This window comes from Amphibalanus amphitrite, unplaced genomic scaffold (genome assembly GCF_019059575.1).
Source record: "Amphibalanus amphitrite isolate SeventyFive unplaced genomic scaffold, NRLGWU_Aamphi_draft 000251F_arrow, whole genome shotgun sequence".
In the NCBI taxonomy this organism is placed as follows: Eukaryota; Metazoa; Arthropoda; class Thecostraca; order Balanomorpha; family Balanidae; genus Amphibalanus; species Amphibalanus amphitrite.
The window spans coordinates 25,883-45,768 of record NW_024881746.1 but is presented as its reverse complement, the minus strand read 5'-3'; the positions used below and the strand labels follow the sequence as shown (position 1 = coordinate 45,768).

At 49.8% G+C, this 19,886-nt stretch overlaps 1 protein-coding gene across 1 annotated transcript; it reads left to right on the top strand.

The window, feature by feature from the left end:
• Positions 1–571: 571 nt before the first annotated feature.
• On the top strand, positions 572–5,263 carry LOC122386430. The gene is made up of 2 exons (XM_043375609.1): positions 572–2,309; positions 4,705–5,263. Exons 1-2 carry the CDS (start codon positions 620–622, stop codon positions 4,719–4,721), a joined length of 1,707 nt encoding a protein of 568 aa, XP_043231544.1. The 5' UTR covers positions 572–619; the 3' UTR covers positions 4,722–5,263.
• The last annotated feature ends 14,623 nt before the right edge of the window (positions 5,264–19,886 follow it).

The following is a 19,886-nucleotide window of genomic DNA, read 5'->3' as shown; positions in this document are numbered from 1 at the left end:
AACGGGCCCTGTCCAGATGACACTCACGGGGATGCCGACTGTTCGTGGCAGTAACGTGCCTGATGGCGAGTTAGTGAAAGTCAAGGCTGACCTGGCAACTGCCGTCAGCAAATGTTGTTATATGGACATCCGCCCATTTCACGTGGTTGAAGGAGACGGCTTCCGTCATCTGGCACAGGCCTTGATCAACACAGGAGCAAAGCTCGGCAGTGTCCGCGCCGAAGATGTGCTCCCATCTGGAGTCACAGTCGGTCGATACACCAAAGAGGCTGCCGAGAAACTTCGAAACGAACTGAGGTCTCAGTTCATGAAGGTATGATAAAAGTGTTGATATACAGTATTTCGTCCATGATCATTTAGTTACCGTTATTAATCAAACAGATATTCCTATATGCTGCATATCCCGCAAAGTTGTTTCTCTGCACGATCATTTTAACCCTCGCATGTGTGCGGCGTTTGCCAGCTTCTAATGTGTAGGGGGGGGGGGGTCGGTTGGACCCCCCCCTTGCCGTTTGGCCCCTGATCGAGCTAGAGCTTCGCGGAAAAAACGAGCGTGTTGCCCGTTGTTGTGGTGCACAATGCTGCTGTGCCCGGGCCGCTGCTCTGGTCCCTGTGCACCATGCCGGCGCAGGCCGCGCCGGCCAGCGGACGCCTGATTGGTCGCCTCAGGCGCTGTGTCTGTGAGCCCCGTGACCGGCCGCAAATACACAGTCTGGAACGGAGCCTCTGCGTTATAACATTGGCGACGAGGCGATTCGAACCGTGTGGGGAGATGGCGTGTGTTGGGAAGGCGCCAGAGTTTGACCCGGGAGTTGAATCGTTTGGATCCTACGCCAGAAGACTCGAGCAATATTTCATTGCTAACGGCATCACTGGTGAGGATCAGCAAGGCAAGAGGCGTGCCGTTTTCCTCAGTGTCGTCGGAGCAAGAACGTTCGGTCTGTTGGAAGACCTGGTGGCCCCGACAGCCGTGAGTGACTGCACCTACACTCACCTCGTGGATGTGCTGGAAGCTCATTTTGAGCCCCAGGCTTCGGTGATCGTGGCTCGATTCCGTTTCCACTCGTGCTGCAGAGGGGCCCAGGAAGGAGTCAGCGCGTTTCTGGCGCGGTTGCGGAAGCTGGCTAAGCCTTGCCAGTTTTCTGCCGGTATCTTGGAGGAGATGCTACGAGACCGCCTGGTTTGCGGCATCAGGAACGAGCGGCTGCAGTCGCGCTTACTGAGTGAGCCGCATCTGACGCTACCACTGGCGGTGGAGCTGGCGCAGGCTCACGAGTCTGCTGCCGCTAGTGCCGCAGAGCTCAGCGGGCACGAAGTCGGCGCGCCCGGCGACTCGACCGTGCAGCGGGTGGAGCGCGCCGCCGAGCGACGTGCCGGAGGTGCCGGCGGCGAGTTGGGGGCGCGGCGAGGCCCGCCGCGCCCTGCGACGGCCGCTGGCCCTCCTCAGCAGCGGCGAGATGTTCGAGGTGGAGGCTCGACGGAGTGCCCCCGATGTCTTCGAGATCATCTTCAGTCAGCGTGCCCGTTCCGGGGCCGGCGGTGCTTCGCCTGTGGCCAGCGCGGCCACATCCGAGTGGCCTGCGGACGGGGGAGTCAGCATCAGCTGCGCCAGCTGTCGGCCGAGGATCCACAGTCGGCGTCAGTGATGCAGTGCGGTGATGAGAGTGCCGAGCTGTCGCGCCGAGAGGTGGCGGCTCCCGCGAGTGATGAGGCGATCGATGAGGCCTACGCGATGTTTAGTGTGCGGCCCGAGAGTGAGCGACGACCGCCGCTGATGGTGAGCGTGGTGCTTGATGGAAAGGCAGTGGACATGGAGCTGGATACGGGGGCGGCGGTGTCCGTCTGCTCCGACTCCGTGCTCCGTCAGCTCTGGCCGAGCGGCGGCCCGAGCCTGGAGCCGTGCAACGTCACGCTGAAGACCTACAGCGGCGAACAGCTATCGGTGTGCGGACAGGTAACGGTGAATGTCGAGCACGGTGGCCAGGCTGCCAGGCTGCCACTTATCATCGTGAAGGGAAGTGGGCCGTGTTTGTTTGGCCGAAACTGGCTGAGTCAGATCCGACTGGATTGGCCCACAGTGTGTCGTGTATCGTCCGCGTCTCGTGTGCAGCCGGTACTCGATGAGTTTCCAGATGTGTTCCGTGATGAGCTCGGCTGTTTTCGTGGTGGCGAGGTCACCATTGACGTGGATCCAGAGGTGCGGCCGCGCTTCTTCAAGCCGAGGGCGGTTCCTCTGGCTTACCGGGAGGCCGTGGACGCGCAGCTGGAGAAGGAGATACAGCAAGGACTCTGGGAACCCGTCCGCCACAGTAAGTGGGCTGCTCCCCTGGTGGTCGTTCCCAAGACTGACGGGAAAATTCGTATTTGTGGGGACTACCGACTGACTGTTAACCGGGCTGCGAAGGTAGACCAGTACCCCTTACCTCGTGTTGAGGAGCTCTTCTCAAAGTTGTCTGGTTGTCAGGTGTTTTCTAAGATCGATTTAAAGAGCGCCTATAACCAGCTGGTTCTGGATGAGAGGTCCCGTGAGTACTTGACTGTGAACACCCCTCGGGGACTGCTGAGACCGCTGCGACTCACCTTTGGGTACGCCTCTGCGGTGTCACTGTTTCAGCGTACACTCGAGACGTTGTTAGCAGATATACCCGGGGTGGGGGTATTTCTAGACGATCTAGTAGTAGCGGGTGCCACCGAGGAAAGCCACGACTCCACTCTGCGGGTCGTCCTCGGGCGTTTGAATGAGGCCGGCCTTCGTGTCAACCGCGAGAAATGTAGGTTTGGCGTAGGAAGCATGACGTATCTGGGACTCAGGATTAGTAGTAAAGGGATCGAGACTACGGATGAAAAAACGGCGACCATTCGGGAGGCCCCGGAACCGCGGAACGTCAGTGAGCTGCGCCGTTGGCTAGGGCTGATAAATTACTATGCAAAGTTCCTTAAGAACTTGGCCAGCACCCTAGCTCCTTTGTACCGATTGTTGCGCAAGGATCAAAAATGGCAGTGGACCGAGACCGAAAGCGCCTCTTTCTGCGCTGCTAAGGACATGCTGATCAGACCGCCCGTTTTGGCTCATTTTGACCCAGCTTTGCCGGTAGTAGTGGCTTGCGACGCGGGCCCCGTCGGTGTGGGCTGCGTGCTGAGTCAGCTCACCCGAGATGGGGAACGTCCTATCGCATATTACTCGCGGTCGTTGAGTGATACAGAGTCGCGGTATTCGCAGACTGATCGGGAGGCGCTAGCGATAGTGACGGGTGTTAAAAAGTTCCATTACTTCTTAGCAGGCCGTACATTCACGATTCAGACCGACCATAAGCCTCTACTTGGGATTTTGGGAGAACAGAAGCCCCTGCCGTTAATGACGTCACCACGTATGGTTCGATGGGCTCTGTTACTCGGAGCCTACGATTACAGGCTGGAGTACCGGCCCGGCTCCAAACAGGGGCACTGTGACGCGCTCAGCCGGCTTCCCACAGCGGGCTCCCCGCCCGCCAGCGTGCCAGTGCCGGCTGAGATGGTTCACTTGTTAGAATTTTTGGATGCGTCACCGGTAACTGCGGCTCAGATCAGGCTGTGGACCTCTCGGGATCCGATCCTCTCGGCGGTTCATAAATGTGTACGGGACGGCGGCTGGGAATCAGTGGTTGATTTGGGCCCCGAGTTTCAGCCGTACAAGAGCCGTATGGGCGAACTTAGCATCCAAGAGGGCTGTGTTTTGTGGGGCTCACGAGTCGTAATACCGCCTCAAGGCAGACAGAGTCTGCTCAAGCTCTTACATGAGGGTCACCCTGGGGAAAGTCGCTCAAAAATGTTAGCCCGGATGTACGTTTGGTGGCCTAAGATGGATGATGATATTCGCGATGTTGTCCGTGGATGTGGGAAATGTCAGCAGCTGAAGGGCAGAGCCCCCGAGGCGCCTCTGCACCCCTGGCGATGGCCATCACGGCCATGGGAGAGAGTGCACATCGATTACTGTGAGACAAATGGTCGAATGTTCTTGATCCTGATCGACGCGCATTCTAAGTGGTTAGATGTGTATCCGACTCGTGCATCTGACTCCGAAACAACGATTGATAAATTGCGGATGTCATTTGCCAGCTGGGGTCTGCCGAATGTGATCGTGACCGACAATGCCCAGGCGTTTGTGTCCCGACAATTTGAGCTGTTTTGTCACACGAATGGCATCAGACATCTCACTAGCCCATGCATGTCACCCAAATCGAACGGTCTCGCAGAACGGGCGGTGCAAACTTTTAAAAATGGTTTTTACAAGCAGGTTACTGGATCTGTTGAGACCAAAGTGGCCCGGTTTTTGTTACATTACCGGACTACACCTCATACGCTGACCTTACGCTCTCCGGCGGAGCTGTTTCTGGGTAGACAGCCCCGTACTCACCTGAGTGCAGTTAGCCCCGACTTGAGTCAGCACATCCGTGACAGACAGTCCGAGCAAAAAGAGTACCGTGATAGGGGGGCATGTGAGCGTGACCTATCGATCGGGGACAAAGTGTATGTCTCGGCTGTGGATCGTTTGCGGGGGGTCGAACGGTGTCGCTGGGTGCCTGGTGTCGTGCTTGGTGTGAACGGTGTGAAATTCACTATCGAACTCGCAGACGGTAGGATTGTTGTCCGACATGCTGATGTTGTCAGGAGACGGTATAGCGAGCATACTGTGCCGACTTCTTCAAACGTTGTGTTTCCTTCCAGCCCCGTGGAGCCCGTGATGCCACCCGTGCCACGTCCACTCCTGGTTCCCGTGTCGGCCGCACCGGTTCCAGCCGTGCCGGCCACCGGAGCCCCGCCGGATCCCGCACCGGTGTCGGCCGCTGCTCCCGTGCCCAGCTCCGGTCCGTCACACCGGCCGCAGCCCGTCACTGACAGCCGCTCCAATGGACCCGGGGAGTCGAGACCAGCTCTCCCCGTCGTACCATCCGCTGGCACGCCGGGTGGCTCCACCGGCCACCACGGGTACAATCTGAGGAATCGCGCGACCTTGCGAGCTCCGGATCGATATTGATGGGCACGTGTGTATGACTCGGTTCGCAGAAGTGTTTTTTTTCCGGTTATGTTCTTGTTACGGTGATGGTTTTGTAACCAGAGGGGAGGAGTGTTGTGGTGCACAATGCTGCTGTGCCCGGGCCGCTGCTCTGGTCCCTGTGCACCATGCCGGCGCAGGCCGCGCCGGCCAGCGGACGCCTGATTGGTCGCCTCAGGCGCTGTGTCTGTGAGCCCCGTGACCGGCCGCAAATACACAGTCTGGAACGGAGCCTCTGCGTTATAACACCCGTGACGAGAGGAAGCCGATGATACCCAATTTTAAGGTCCTAGGTCATTGGTTGACCTTCCAGGTCAGGTCAATGACCCAAAGTCGGGAAAATCGGGACCTGTTAGAAAGTCGTAAAGTGCGGCTGCTAAGGGGTTTTTCGGGGTGCTGATCACGAATATCGTGTTAGTTTTGATCACAGATGATGTCTTGAAGCATTTAGACCAGGTCGGGTCAGGTCAGGTCAGGTCAACCAGTAGGCGTCGTGACGAGTATTCGTAGTACGTGTCAACCGCCTCTGACAGCTTCGTAACATGTTACGAAGTCACCAAAACTACTTCGTAAATGTTCAAATGGTTGCTAAATTCGAATTCAGCTCCAAAAACTAGCCTAGAAACATGTAAAACTCGAAAAAGTGACCCGAGGTCACCCGAGGTCACCAAAGGTCAATGACCTGACCTGACCTTCAGGTGACCTTGACACACACGGGAGTAACATCAAATCACATGTTTGAACGTTTGAAACCACGAAAAGCTTGCAAACACGCGGCTAGTGCGAGCCGACATACGCGAAATCGCGATTCCGGCCAAACATGGTCTCGGAAAAGAGGTCACAGGTCAAAGGTCATTTGGGTCAGGGTCATGAAATTTTCAGGGTAGGTGTAAAATTGATCAATGCGTGGGTACTGAAAGTTTCGTCGCGATCGGCCGCTTTTTACGCGAGTTATTCGCGAAAAACCATGGGGGGGGGTCCATCCGACCCCCCCCCTACACATGCGAGGGTTAAACGTTCATGAGTTGTCAGTCATATTGGAAATTATATAATTCGGCCACTGCATTTCTATGTGTGGTTATTTAGCGAGGCCAAGGGCATATGATTATGAGAACGTTCAACGTCTTACCATGCAATTACACAAACATCATCCTTTATCTGCAACAGGTCAAGACGACAATCGGAGTCACCACCGATCTGTGGAAGCAAAAGGACACCGGTGACTACTACGCAACGGTCACAGCGCAGTACGTGGACGATCAATTCACGCTGCACTCGGGAGTGCTGGCTACAAAGAGGTTCGACGAGAAGCACACCGGTGTCAACATCAGAGAATTTACAACGGACATCCTTGAGAGCTTTGGCATCGATGTGGACAAGTGCAAGTTCACGACGGACAGCGCATCAAACAACACCAGCGCTTTCCGTGCGATGGGCCTCCTCAGTTGTGCGGCGCATAACATAAACCTGGTCCTGGCACATACCTTCGACGAGATGCCAAATACGAGACGATCGACGAGACTATAAAGAACAGCACAGAACTCGTAACATTCATGAAGAGGAGCGGGCTTATCGCCAAACTGAACAAGAAGCTGGTGCAGCAGGTGGATACAAGATGGAACAGCAAGCTGGCCAAGCTGCGGTCCGTCGCGGAGGCACACTCCGAACTCCTCGAAGAGTTCTCCGGTAAAAAAGAAGTGAGGGATCGCCTTCTAAAGGTGGATCTTGATCTCCTCCAGGGGATCGTTAAGATCCTGGAGCCATTCAGGGAGACCTCCGAAATCCTCCAGGTGGAGAGAGTTCCCACACTACACCTGGTCGTGAAGTGTGCAAACAAGCTCCGTCGTGGCCTCCGGCAGTGTCCAGACGAGTCCCTGGACATTTAGCTTGTAAAGAAACGGCTTACTGACAACATCCATCGTCTGCGGATAGAGCCACTCCATCTGGCTGCCCATGCTCTCCAGCCCGACTGGCGCCAGAAGAGCTATGGGGACTGGGCAGACGTCCGCGAGGGCCACCGCCTGCTCCTTGCCAAAGCAACGGAGGAAGCTGCATGCTTTACTGCTGGAGAAGAAGTTCAGGAGCCTCGCTAGCGTGAAGCTCGCGCCAAGACAAAAACGTTCCTGGACAGCGATAGCGACTCTTCTGATGTGGAGTCGGTGAAAAACGGCCCGCCATCAACGCCATCCGCAGCTGTGCGCGCCAAGAGGGAGCTGGACACCTACCTTCTGGCCCCAGGTAGTGAGGGACAGGATATTCTTAGCTACTGGCGAGGAAAGGAAAACGAGCTGCCTCTACTCGCCAAGGTGGCTAGAAGCATCCTGGCTATCCCAGCATCCAACACGTCTTCAGAAAGGAGCTTCTCTGTGGCTGGCCGTGTCATTGAGGAACGACGGACGCGGCTCGCCCCCGACTCCGTCGACGCTCTCCTGTTCCTCAACAGTCAAGCCAAACGGGAGCTGTAGACGTTAAGGTCCAGAGGACCAAACTTGGCGTCTATGACAAAACAGAGCTGTTCAAGTTCCTTCATTGTGTCAGCATTTAGTTTGTCCTAGTTAATATTCACCATGTGTTGTTGAATGCGACGTTTGGGTCTGACAGGGTTACAACGAGCTTTTTCATTATCTGAAAACGAGCTTTCATCTCTCAGATGTAGTGGACTCGATCGTTCTTGTGTTTGGGTATTCAGCCGACAGGTGTGGAAAATGTTTTCGATGTACACAGGGAAGAAGATTGAGTCATTTTTCGCAAACATGATCTGAAAAGTCCAGGGGCGTCGCCACGGCTCCCCAACTTGTACGGACACATTCTGTCAGCCGTAACACTCGTCAGAGGTGTAAACCCACGCGGGCCCGTGGAGGGCATTTTCCCCCACCCCGGACGAATAGTTGCGATAGCCCCCGAATGCCTAGGGGGCCTAGGGGCTTCGGAAAAAATACAAACACATTTTTGATACCTACATTAGGTTAGATGGCAGGTCAGCAACCCCGAGCTGCGGCATTTTTTTGCAGAGTTCTTCAGCAAAGAAGGTGGTGCCAACGCATTAGTCATATCAAGATGCGTCGAATGACATATAGTTAGGTTGTTTGAAACGGTCAAGTCTTATGTTGACATCATGTGACCTCGAATGGCCTTTGGTTGACTTTTGCACATGATCAGTCTCATTTGCTGTATTTGAAGTCGCTGGTCACGATTTTGTCATTTTCTTTTGCTCTAAGCATTCATTTAGTTTAGTTAGAGCCTCAGGATGACAAAAGTCACATAATTATTATGGCTGACGTATCAGTGAATTAGTCTATAGAATAATACAGAGTGTAACGAAATTATCCGCACACCTTTTTTCCGCTGTAATTAAGAAACAAACAACCTGAGGTTGTTTCCCTTTGATGATGATATAGCCACCTTTCATAAGATCATATTTAGAAATGCCTAGAGCATTCCAGCTACTGGGTTTTTAAGCACAGTGGGTTTGATGTGGACCGACGCCGTATTAGCATGTGCCTACATACAGTTGCTCTGTCCTGGTGCCGGGTGTCCCCTTATTCACCTCTTGCTGGACAAAAGTCCATAAGATCTCGATGGAATTAGGATGAAAACTATTTCCAAGCCGTAGTCCGTTAGTCCAGAAGGATAAGAGCTTCTCCCGGCGTCACTTCTCATTTTCCTACGGACTAATTTGTCTGATAGGATGTTGCTCCGGTAATACTCGTCAGTCGTCACTGATTGTAGACTCTTCTGTCAATGGGTTGGTCAATGCACAGCTGGAACATCGCACAGCAGCTGAATATGCTCCAGATTTGGATCTCGGCCGCATGTTTAACGCCGGTGACGGCCGGGACGTTTGAGTTACTGGCAGCCAACACAAGGCCGCTTTGGCGGTTCAAAGGACAATACAGCGCGAATAGCTGCCCATTTCACCACACCATGCCTTGCTTACAGGTTTGGGCAGATAAATTGGGACAAATTTTAACTTCCTCTAAAACGACTATTTTTTGAGTGATAAAGATAATTTTTGAACATAAATATAGGCTAATGAATACGTTTCCATGTTATGCAGGTTGCGTTGCAATTTTGAGTCGGCTGGTCACAGAACGTGGGCTTAAGCAAGCCACTATCAACTTAGTCCGCGCGCACATGCGTGCCAATACTCTAATTATGCTCCATCAAATGGCTGAAAGTAGCGTGTATCGAACAGACGTAAACGTTGGAGGAAGAGATGATATTGACTCATCCTTACATACCAATTGCATTGACACCGGCCGCTCCCCCGGTTCTCCAGGGGGGCTAAAAGGCAAAATTCAGTTAAATCAGAGGATCCTCGCGAAAACAGTGGCGCGAGCTTACAACGAAGGTAGCCGCGCCATGAGAAAGCGATATACCAGCACCTCAAACATGTACTCTTATGCATTGATGCATATCATAGGCGGCGGAACGGGGAGGGCACCGGGGCACCGTGCCCCCCTTTGATTTTGGCATTTTAACATTAGCCCTATGGGCGTTGCATGGAAAGAATGGGACCAAAAGTCGGCAGTGCTCCCCCTTAATTGAAGGTGTTCCGCCGCTTCTGATGCATATCAACCTGTCAACATAGATGTTGAAGCAGCTGTGACGTTAAAAAATTGTTTCTTCTTGAAGGGCTTGGAGAAGCGAGCAAGCACGTGCAGGTCTTTTTCGACGACGGTATCCCCACAACCGAACTTATGAACAACCGCAAAGACCATGTAACATCGCAACCAGCCCAGAAGACGTCATCTTAGTTCCAAAAAGAATGCAGCAGACATCGGTGATGGTATTCCACTCGGTGACTTCCATGACGGTCACGTGGGGCCCCCTTATTTTACGGAACCGGGAGGGGGTTCGCCATTACAGGGTACCTAACCATTATTCCGGCAGTTCGAATCAACAAGATGAAAGAAGGCAACATCCTGCATGGAGTGATGCTCTTCGAGGAGTCAGCTCCCCGGCATACAGTAAATTAAATACAAAATCTCCTGAAACGGAGGATCCCGCAAACTGTACCCAAGGGAAAATGCCCCCTTCCTCATTAAACCTCAGCCCACACAAGTTCTGGTTGCTGGGGCGTTTTTGCGGGTGAGCATAACGAACGTCCCCATATGACTGTGGTGAGCCTCAGCAGTGCCAGTTGGCTACAATTACGAGCCATTTCAGACGGGAGATCTCGCCGCGCGTGCGGCCATTCCAGGCACCGATAAGGACTGATGCAGGTGGACCACGGTGACCATATTTGGTGAAAATGTGCAAAATTGGTGTGACAATATGTGATCCAAATTTGAAATGCCTATGTTTACAAATTTCTAAGCTACGGCGTTCTAAATGCAAATATGTATTTTGTCCCAATTTATCTGCCCAACCCTGTATGTGTTCCTTCGACCAGTGGATGCGTCTTGGCGTGAGGCTAAGGTGGTGCACCGGCTATTTTCCCGTCAATTTCGTTGTCTTTTTCAGTTTGATGAGCAGAAGAACCAAGGTAAGGGGCGGATAGCGGTGGGCAGGCTGGCACGGTCCGCCGACATCAAAACAACGGTGCGTCAGCTGATTATTGGTCCTCCGATTCAGGAGAAATTATTAACGCGGGAACGCCGGCGCTAAATAAAGGCGGTAGGATTCATGGCTTCGCATGATCGTGTGCAATATTTTTTTATAGTATCAAGCGAGGGGTATTGCTGGAGTTTTGCAAATAAATATTTTGTTCTCAGTTTGGCTATGCGATCGTGAACACTTTATTTTCTATAGATACGATATGAAACATGATAAACAGGCCAACCCAAGGCTTATGTAGGCCAACCTTAGACTTCGCATAGCCATGGACATTGCGTAGGAAGGTACTCGCCGATCGTACCACGATACCACGGGCAAGATATCAGAATTTTGGGAGTTTTGTGTCGCTGAAATGTATTTTAAGTGCTAAGAAGGAAAATAATTCAATTTAATGATGTCATCATGGACAATGGTCACCAATGGACAATGGACAATGGTCACCATTCCAAGCATATAATTTGCCTGGCTTCGACAACCAGATAGCCAGGTTTATTTCGAGAGCTTCTAAAGAGGTAGTGGATTTAATATCGTTTCTATTACCTACATTTATTTGATAATCCTACATATCAGTACCTAAACCTGCCACGCTATCATTCTCGGCGAGCGAAGCGATTACCGGCACATCGTACCAATGCCAATGCAGCGTCGAGCGTCCGATGGTTTACGATAGGAATTCATAACAATAGTTTTAAACTAGCGCTTTTTAGAACCATGGTCCGAAATGGTAATTCAAAGAACCTCTTCCCCTTTCAACTCACCTGAAAAAGCTGCTTTCGTGTACCACCCAGCACCCGTTTCGTAGATATATCAAAATGATAACCGGAGGCAAAGATTATCTTTATGATCTACCACGATTCGTGGGGCTGACTAGTACCGACGGGGATCCCACAAACACGACGGTCACATTCATTAAGCATGATGTACGGCGTAAAGCACCACAACTCGGACCCAAAAGCGCAACCTTCTGAGATATCTTATATTTAGTTTCAATGCTGGTACTGGTGCAGTTTCAATGCTGGTACTCTGCTCATTTCTGTTCAATGAAGTTATTTCTCGCTTAAATGCGCCTCACATTAATCGTGTGCTGTGCTCCACAATCATTGCGCCGCGCGCTCTTCCTTGTTATCGGCCCCCTTGAGATCGTATCCATCAATATCTATTTGCTTCTAAGTTCTAATGACTTGTAGAGAAACAACTTTAGAGCGTTTAACAAAATAATTGCATAACGAGCGATGGGAAAAGCCCAATCGTCCAACTCATAAAAAACATTGGGACACAAACAACTGGAAACTGTTGGTAGTTGGTACTTTCGCGCATAGGCGGCGGAACGGGGAGGGCACCGGGGCACCGTGCCCCCCTTTGATTTTGGCATTTTAACATGGGCTCTATGGGCGTTACATGGAAAAATGGGACCAAAAGTCGGCAGTGCCCCCCCCCCCTTCCCCAGTTGAGCTGGGCGCAGGTACTAAATAGCATCAAAGGAAATCCTATATTAATCTCGCCGCATTTAAGCGCACCAATCGAAAGACGACAGCGTGACCGCGCTGACAGGCAATCAACCTGGCCACATAAAACTAGCTAGTGCAAGGAAGATGTCTATATAAACCACTGGACCATGCAAAGCGTTCAGTAAATAAAATACGAGTAAAGATGACGCGTTTGAGGGCAGACTGGCCAAACAGTGACGTTACACGCGGATCTCAACACTGCACAACACATTCATCAAAAAAGATCTCGTGGATCCCTATAAACGTCATAACTAGCCCTAGTACGGGGGTATATAGCCATGGACGTAAATGGCCGGCTTAAGGCACAGGATCCCAATTGTCATCCCCATTACGTGGTCCCCAGAAGTCGCCAGGCCGAGAGCCAATGGCAGTTAAGCACATCTTACACGTGCCGACAAACGTGACACAATGAATCCAATAATGAGTCCGCTAATAAGCCTGCCTAATTCTGCATGTAGGCTGTTATTTACCACCACGGCGGAAGGGTAAAACGCGTCCATACAGCTCAACATAGGTGTCAATTTCCGCCGGGTTGGGGGTGCTCAAGCTCTTTAAATTCCCCGCCGGCTCGGCTGGCTTGGCTTTGGAGCCCCAACAGACGGTGCGGGTCAAGGTCACCGCTAAGGCAGCGGCGGATTTGCTGCGCCCGGGCAGTGGGCACCCTCAATTCGGTGAAAATCGACACCCATGCAGCTCAACATGACAAAACGCTGCATACAAGCGCACGTCCTCGCATTTAATTGACACATTTAACTGCGTCACTAACCTCGTACACTGTACAACACTGGTGAGATGACTGTCCGAAGGAAACTGCCGACTTTGGCTGGCAACATTCAGGGTTGGTGACTCATGTACTGAGTTCGGCTGGCTGACAGCGATGTGACTTCAGGACCGGTTGATGAACGGGCCATCCTAGCCCCATACTACAGGAGCCCAGCTGGTCTTGGCGAGCGGCGGCGACTGGACGAGGCTGGACCCCTACTACAGGAGCCCAGCTGGTGCTGACGAGCGGCGGTTACTGGACGAACGGGTCAGCCTGGACCCCTATTGCAGGAGTCCGGCTGGTCTTGGCGAGCGGCGACGACTGGACGAGGCTGGACTCCTACTGCAGGAGTCGAGCTGGTCCTGTCGAGGAAATAGTTCACCTTTAACATGGGATTTTAAACTGAGATAGCAGTCTGATAGAGCAGATTTGTGTATGCCTTATATTTGAACCGTTTGAGATATTCACCTTTTATCAGTGAATATTGGTGCTTAAATTCATGTTCTAGTGCTCATTTACAGCAAGCAGAAACCTCTTCAACACACACAGTGGCCAATCAGCGATGAGAGAGAGCACTTACAGGAGCAGAATTCCTTGCAGCTGATAGGTTGTTCAGCTGTTAGTGTTCACTCTAATCCAGTGGTCGGCAGGCCCTCCGGGGTCGTGCCCCCTTTTCGGGCGCCAGGTAGGGCCATTACCCCCACCCTACCAGACACCATTGCATACACAACCGAGCTCACTGAAATGTCATACCTTTCCGTGATTCTTTGGGTATTTCGGGTATTATTATGGAAAAACGTCGGATCACGACACAGTTTTACCCTCGAGCCGATCATTTTTTTTTTATCTGCCACAAAGCATGTCATACATTGACAGAAATAACTGTTGACTTGTTAGGCAGTTGTTTCTTGAGATCATGGAAGTTCATAAAATTTCAATTCTAGAAGGTACAGCGGGTGCTGATCTACTACACAATTGTCATTGACCCTTTGAAAGTCTTAAGTCACCAAATGGCCAAGGAAGTTAACCGTCACCCGTATTGGTGTTTTGCCAGCCGCTAATTTATGGGGGGGGGGGATAAATTCGTTGGACCCCTATTTGTCGTTCGGCCCCTGATCAAGCATGAGCTTCGCGGAAAAAAACGAGCGTGTTGCCCGTGACGAGAGAAAGCTGATGCTACGCGATTTTAAGGTCCTAGGTCATTGATTGACCTTCCAGGTCGGCTCAATGACCCAAAAAGTCGGAAAATCGAGACCTGTCAGAACTTCGTAAAGTGAGGATAGTTGTGGAGTTTGTCGGGGTACCGATCACGAATTTTATCTAAGTTTTGATTACAGATGTCTTCGTGCATTTAGGCCAGGTCGGGTCAGGTCAGGTCAACCGATAGGCGTCCTGTCGGGTATTTATAGTAGGCATCAACAACCACTGACAGCTTCGTAACATGTTACGAAGGCACCAAAATTACTTGGTATATGTTCAAATGGTTGCGAAATTCTAGCTACAATGTATAAAATTGATAAACCTGTACTGAAAATGTCATCGCGATCGGCCGCTTTTTGCGCGAGTTATTCGCGAAAACCCGAGGAAAAGGGGGTCCCCTATAAGTGCGAAGGTTATAATTGGGTAGCAGCGTCTTCCTATCGTCACGGGTAGCACGCTCATTTTTCTACCGCAAAGCTCCAGTTCAGATTTCAGAGGCCGAGAGGCTGGGGCCCGACCGGCCCCTCCCCGTTTACGTTAGCTGTTATGAAAACGCCAATAGAGGGGCGACGGTTAGCGTTCGATCTTTGAACCCTGAGACCAAACAGGCGTGATGTCTGTCCCATCAAGGGAGACATTAATTATAAGATAAGGCTTTCTCAGAGGCCCCCATTACCCCCCGCCGAGGGGCTCCATTACCCCCAAAGGGGGCATGCCCCACCATTTGCCGACCCCTGCTCTAATCCTTAAAATAATGAAATCCCTTTAGAAGAAGTGTGTAATTCCAAGTTAGAATACATTTAATTTTATTCATCACATTTTTTAACACACCTTTTTAAATTTTATTCATCAAGTTACTCACAGAAGGTGAACAATTTCTTTTAACACTTACCTTGCTTCAATGGTGACATGTAGCTCCTGCAGCAGAGAAGGCACAGCATTTGGCTGCAACTTCAAATATTTACTTGCTGCTATCAATTATTCAGTTTTGAAATGCATACAGGTAGGTACAGTGAATCTTGGGTTCTCCTGTAAGAATGCCGACCGCAGAAGCAGAAGTTCATCCAAAGCTTGCGCCTGAAAAAGGGCCAGGTTTAATTATCATTATACCATAATCACATTTTTGCCTAATTTGTAAGAAATAGGTTTAGGTTAGCAGAAATAGGTAAGGTTTTGACTAGACCCCCTGGGTCACAACAGGAGATGACCCCCGTGATTGGTGGGACCACCAGGCACCAGCACTGGCACAGTCCGTTCTGACCACCGCACACCTATCAGCCACATTTAAAATGCACTACACTACATCCCCCACCACCTGACCACACCAGACCAAATCTGCACCGCGCTACACAAAATCCGCACTGCACCAAGCTAAATCCACGCCACACCAAAGCCTCACCAGCCGGACAAGCCAGCAAATACGAGATCTTGTAGAAATTGCCATGCTTTGCAGAGTGCATACTGGCCTACCTGAACCTGACCTTACCCGACATATGAGCCTGACTGTCCTTAGCACTGGGAGCTCATTGAGACCAGGCCTCACAAGCCTAGTGGCCTCCTGAAACCTGATTTCCATATGGGGTGAGCTATTTATGAATGGTGATCGGATATCGAACGTGAGACAAGACAGCAATGAGCAGTGGGGGGTTCATGCAACCATAATCATGTTTCCTTACCACAAGTATCAAAGCAAAATCAAAAATAGCTACCTATCGAATTCAAATTTCACTGGAACCTCACCTGCATGGATCTTAAGTGAAAGGATCTTGATACATCTGCACGAAAGATACATCTTGATCCACTCATCTCAATCTTGTTTTTCTGCATCCAGGGCATGCAACACTTCTGGTCAAGGCCGTATATAGGATATCGCTTCTGGTATTTTTGGCACCATACTCGACTGCTGAGCTCAAATGCAAATTGCAATCACGGTCATAAAATACTGAATATTGAATCGCAATGTATATTCAGTCGATGTACCCCTCGTTCGATGTCTCTCAGACGACGAAGATTGTACGTCGTCCGGCCAATCCCGTTCTAGATCAACGGGGGCTCGGCTGCAATTATGGAATGTGATTGGCCAAATGGCGTAGAATCTTTGTCGTCCGAACAAGAGTAATGTCGCTACTGCGCCATTGTTGCATCGAATTCGCCCCATAGAAGCACGTGTTAACTCTCTCCCATAGGGCCCTGGGTAAACTCTCTCCATAGGGTCCTGGGTAAACTCTCCCCTTGTCTATTTTCTTTAAACGGGGATAGTTTGGACAACAAAATATTTTCGACCTCATAAAAAATAAAACTTAATTTTTGATGTACCTCATTGATGCAAAACATCAGAAAAACATTAGAAATTAAGTCAAAGAAACCGATTGTTTATAAATGGACAGCTGACGGCATGCCTCCCGTGTCCCCTGGCTTGAAGCTTCGGCTCCGTGTTACCTTAGTATTCTATGACCGTGGCGGTGGGTCATGATGTGGGCCCTCTTATCATCGGTCTTGAATTCAAGTCAATCTGCGTTGGCAAAGGGTGGCTTTTGCGGTCGCAGCCGGGCTGAGTTCACCAACCAAGTCCCAGCTTATTACGCTCAGGCAGATGTGCAGTTGGCTGCTGCTGATGTCCATGGAGCTGCTGCCAGACCAGCTTCAGGCTCATTGCCGCAATGCCACAAACATGCTTCCTAATACAAAAGGAGAGAGTGTGCTCCTTTCTGTCCATTGCCTTTGACGAAAACTAGTTATCAAATGAACCCGTCGGTGACTCGACTAATTACTCAGAGCAAGAGTCATTTTTTTTCCTCCCGGCAAGCCAAGTGGCTATAGCCGGGGGAAGGGGAAAGTTACTAGCTGGCAATTGGCCAGGTCTTTCGTTTACGTTACGTTAACCCGCGCGGGGCTGGGGTCTCCAGCCGAACGCGCGGGGCTGGGGGGGGGGTAAATTTTACCCCCCCTGTTATCTCCCAAACTAATGGTCCGATTTGGAAAATTCAAACGCCAATCGAAAGCTCTCATCACGAACTACTAAAAACATGTACTTAATTTTAAGTTTGAGGTCAAGGTCAAGGTCAGGTCAAGGGTACAAATTGCAAGTTCCTACAGTATCGGCCTTGCACCGTAGTTGCCGAAGAATGGAGTCATGGACTGAGACTGATCGCCCAAAACGTGTTCTTAGGCTACCAAGACAATATTCGTTGCATACAATATCATTCAGAGGTCAAGGTCAAGGTCAGGTCAGGTCAGGTCAGGTCACCAAAAAACAAAATATAGAAAAGGGCATGTGCGACACATGTTTTATGGGTCATTTTACTCATAGAATTCAATAGGCACACTCAATAAGTGATATGGACCACCTCTGGATGAATTTCAGGTCGAAGTCAGGTCAAGGTCAGGTCAAGTGAGGTCAAATTTTGAAGTTGGTTGTTAAGGCTTAAAAAGGTGTCTATCTGATGCAGTTTTTCACGGCGAATCGAATGGTGCTATTTTTGTTTCCGTACGAGTTCTAGAACTTCCAAAAAAGTCATTTTTCAAAAAATTTGTGTGTCGTGACGTCATAAAATTTTGAATAACTCCCACATTTTTGAACCGATTCTTCCAAAATTTGGTATGTAGGTGCACATAGACCACTTCTCTGACATATATTCCGGTTTTTTCGATAGACTCAAAATTTTGGATTTTATAATGATTTTCCCAAAAAAGTCAGTTTTTTGAAAAAATTTAAACCAAAATCCAAAATTTTCAAAAAACCGAGATAGCCATTTGATAGACAAAGTAAAATTACGTATAACCTTTTTTGTTACGTCTTGATTCCTTTAAAAATGAAGATGTTAGCGGCGTTTGAACTTTTGCCGTTTTTGAGGCGAAAATGGCGAACATGACGTCACTAAAACGTCAATTTCTCAAAAATTTTCCGACGGATTTCGCTCAAATTTTCAGGGAACGTGTCAAATTGATGTAAGAAAAGGTACTGAAAGTTTGGCGGCGCTGCGCGCCGCCGTTTTTGAGATATCGCAAAAATTCGCGAGGGGGGGTAAAATTTACCCCCCCCCCAGCCCCGCGCGGGTTAATGCCGGCTATTTGATTCCGGCCCAAGAACTAAGAGAAAGGCAAAAGACTACGTTAAACCGGCTCATGTGGCGTCCGGTGGGTTGCAAAGCAAAGGGAAGGCCGAAAGGTGCCTGATGGGCGAGACAATAAATTTGGTTACTTACATAGAACTTGCTGCTGTGACTTGCTGCTGATTTGTGTGCTGTTGTTTGGTGTGTGTTGTTGTGGGGTGAACTTTACCAGGAAAAGTCCTAACTAGAAAAAACCTGGTGCCTAACCAAGAGGGCAAAAACCTGTGCTTTCAGCCAAAGTACACAGTAAAAAAACCCTTTCTTTAATTACGTTATATTACGTTACGTTATATCGCTAATGTGTATGTGTGTTTGTGGAGCTATCACCTTCATCCACTCCCGGGGGCCATGGATGCAAGCCACCTAGGCCGCGCCCGGGGTGTCCGGCCAGATAGCTTCTGTGTCTCGAGTGGGCCTCAACCTTTAAGAGGGATCCCTGTCGAGAACCGCGAGCTTACACACACACACATATATATATATATATATATATATATATATATATATATATATATATATATATATATATATATATATATATATATATATATATACACTTGGAAAAGGCGGCGAGAACGAAAGCGAATGGAAGCAAAACGAAGCGGATGGAGACGACGATGGAAGATCATAAGAACATCTATATACTGTGTGCTGGTTTGCGATCATATGCTATTGATGAGATTCGAATCACTGAGGAAGGTAAAGAGAAGTTCAATTAGATCTGGATGATCATCACCCAGGAGTGTTGGGAGGTCCAGGCTGAGGTTGTGTGTGTTTGTGTAGTGAATGATGGGTTGACGGTATTGGTCGTAGTGTGGGCAGTTGAGAAGGAGGTGGGCAATGTTAAGTCGTGTTAGTGGTGTGCAATGTGGGCATGTGGGTGGGGGTTCGTGCTGGTAGATGTATCGGTGAGTGGTACTGGTGTGTCCAATTCTCAGCCTGGCCAATACCGTTTCTCTAAGACGATTACTTTGATTGGAAGAAGCAAATGATTTGATTTTTGGGTGAATCGGGTGTAGATGTTGATTTGGAAAACTATTCCAGTCGAATTGGCGAAGGTCGAGAAGAGCATTTTGGATATGATTAGCAATATCTTTGTGCGGACAACGAAGTGTGTTTCTTTCCGGTTTGTCTAGGCTATTTTTCGCTAGGAGATCCGCCCTTGTGTTACCGGGAATCCCCGCGTGTCCTGGTATCCACAACAGGCGGAATTCAAATCCTTTTTTCTGAATTGTAATTATATGTTTCTTGATAATGTATATTATATGATTGTCTTCTTTTTTTCTGCTTGAGATGGCACTGACTGCCGAAGCTGAGTCAGTGCAAATTACGCTTTTTTGGATGTGTTGTTTCTTGATATAGATAATAGCTCGCAGAATCGCTGATAGTTCAGCTGAAAAGACCGTGAAAAGATTATGCAGGCGAATGGAGTTTTCGTAGACTTTTGATGTAACACCAGCGCCTGTTCTGCCATTTGATAGTGATCCGTCAGTATAAAAGAAGGTATGATCGTTGTATTGATTTACATATTGTATGAAGAGTTGAGAGATTTCTTGTGAGGAGATATGCTTCTTATTTTCTGAGAAAAGATGATCTACGTTCTGGATGGGTGCCAGCCAGAAAGAGGTTATAGGGGGGATAGGCAAAATGGACGGGAAAGAAATGTTGAAATGATTAAGAGCCTTCTCTACGCGATAACTGATCACTGGGAATCT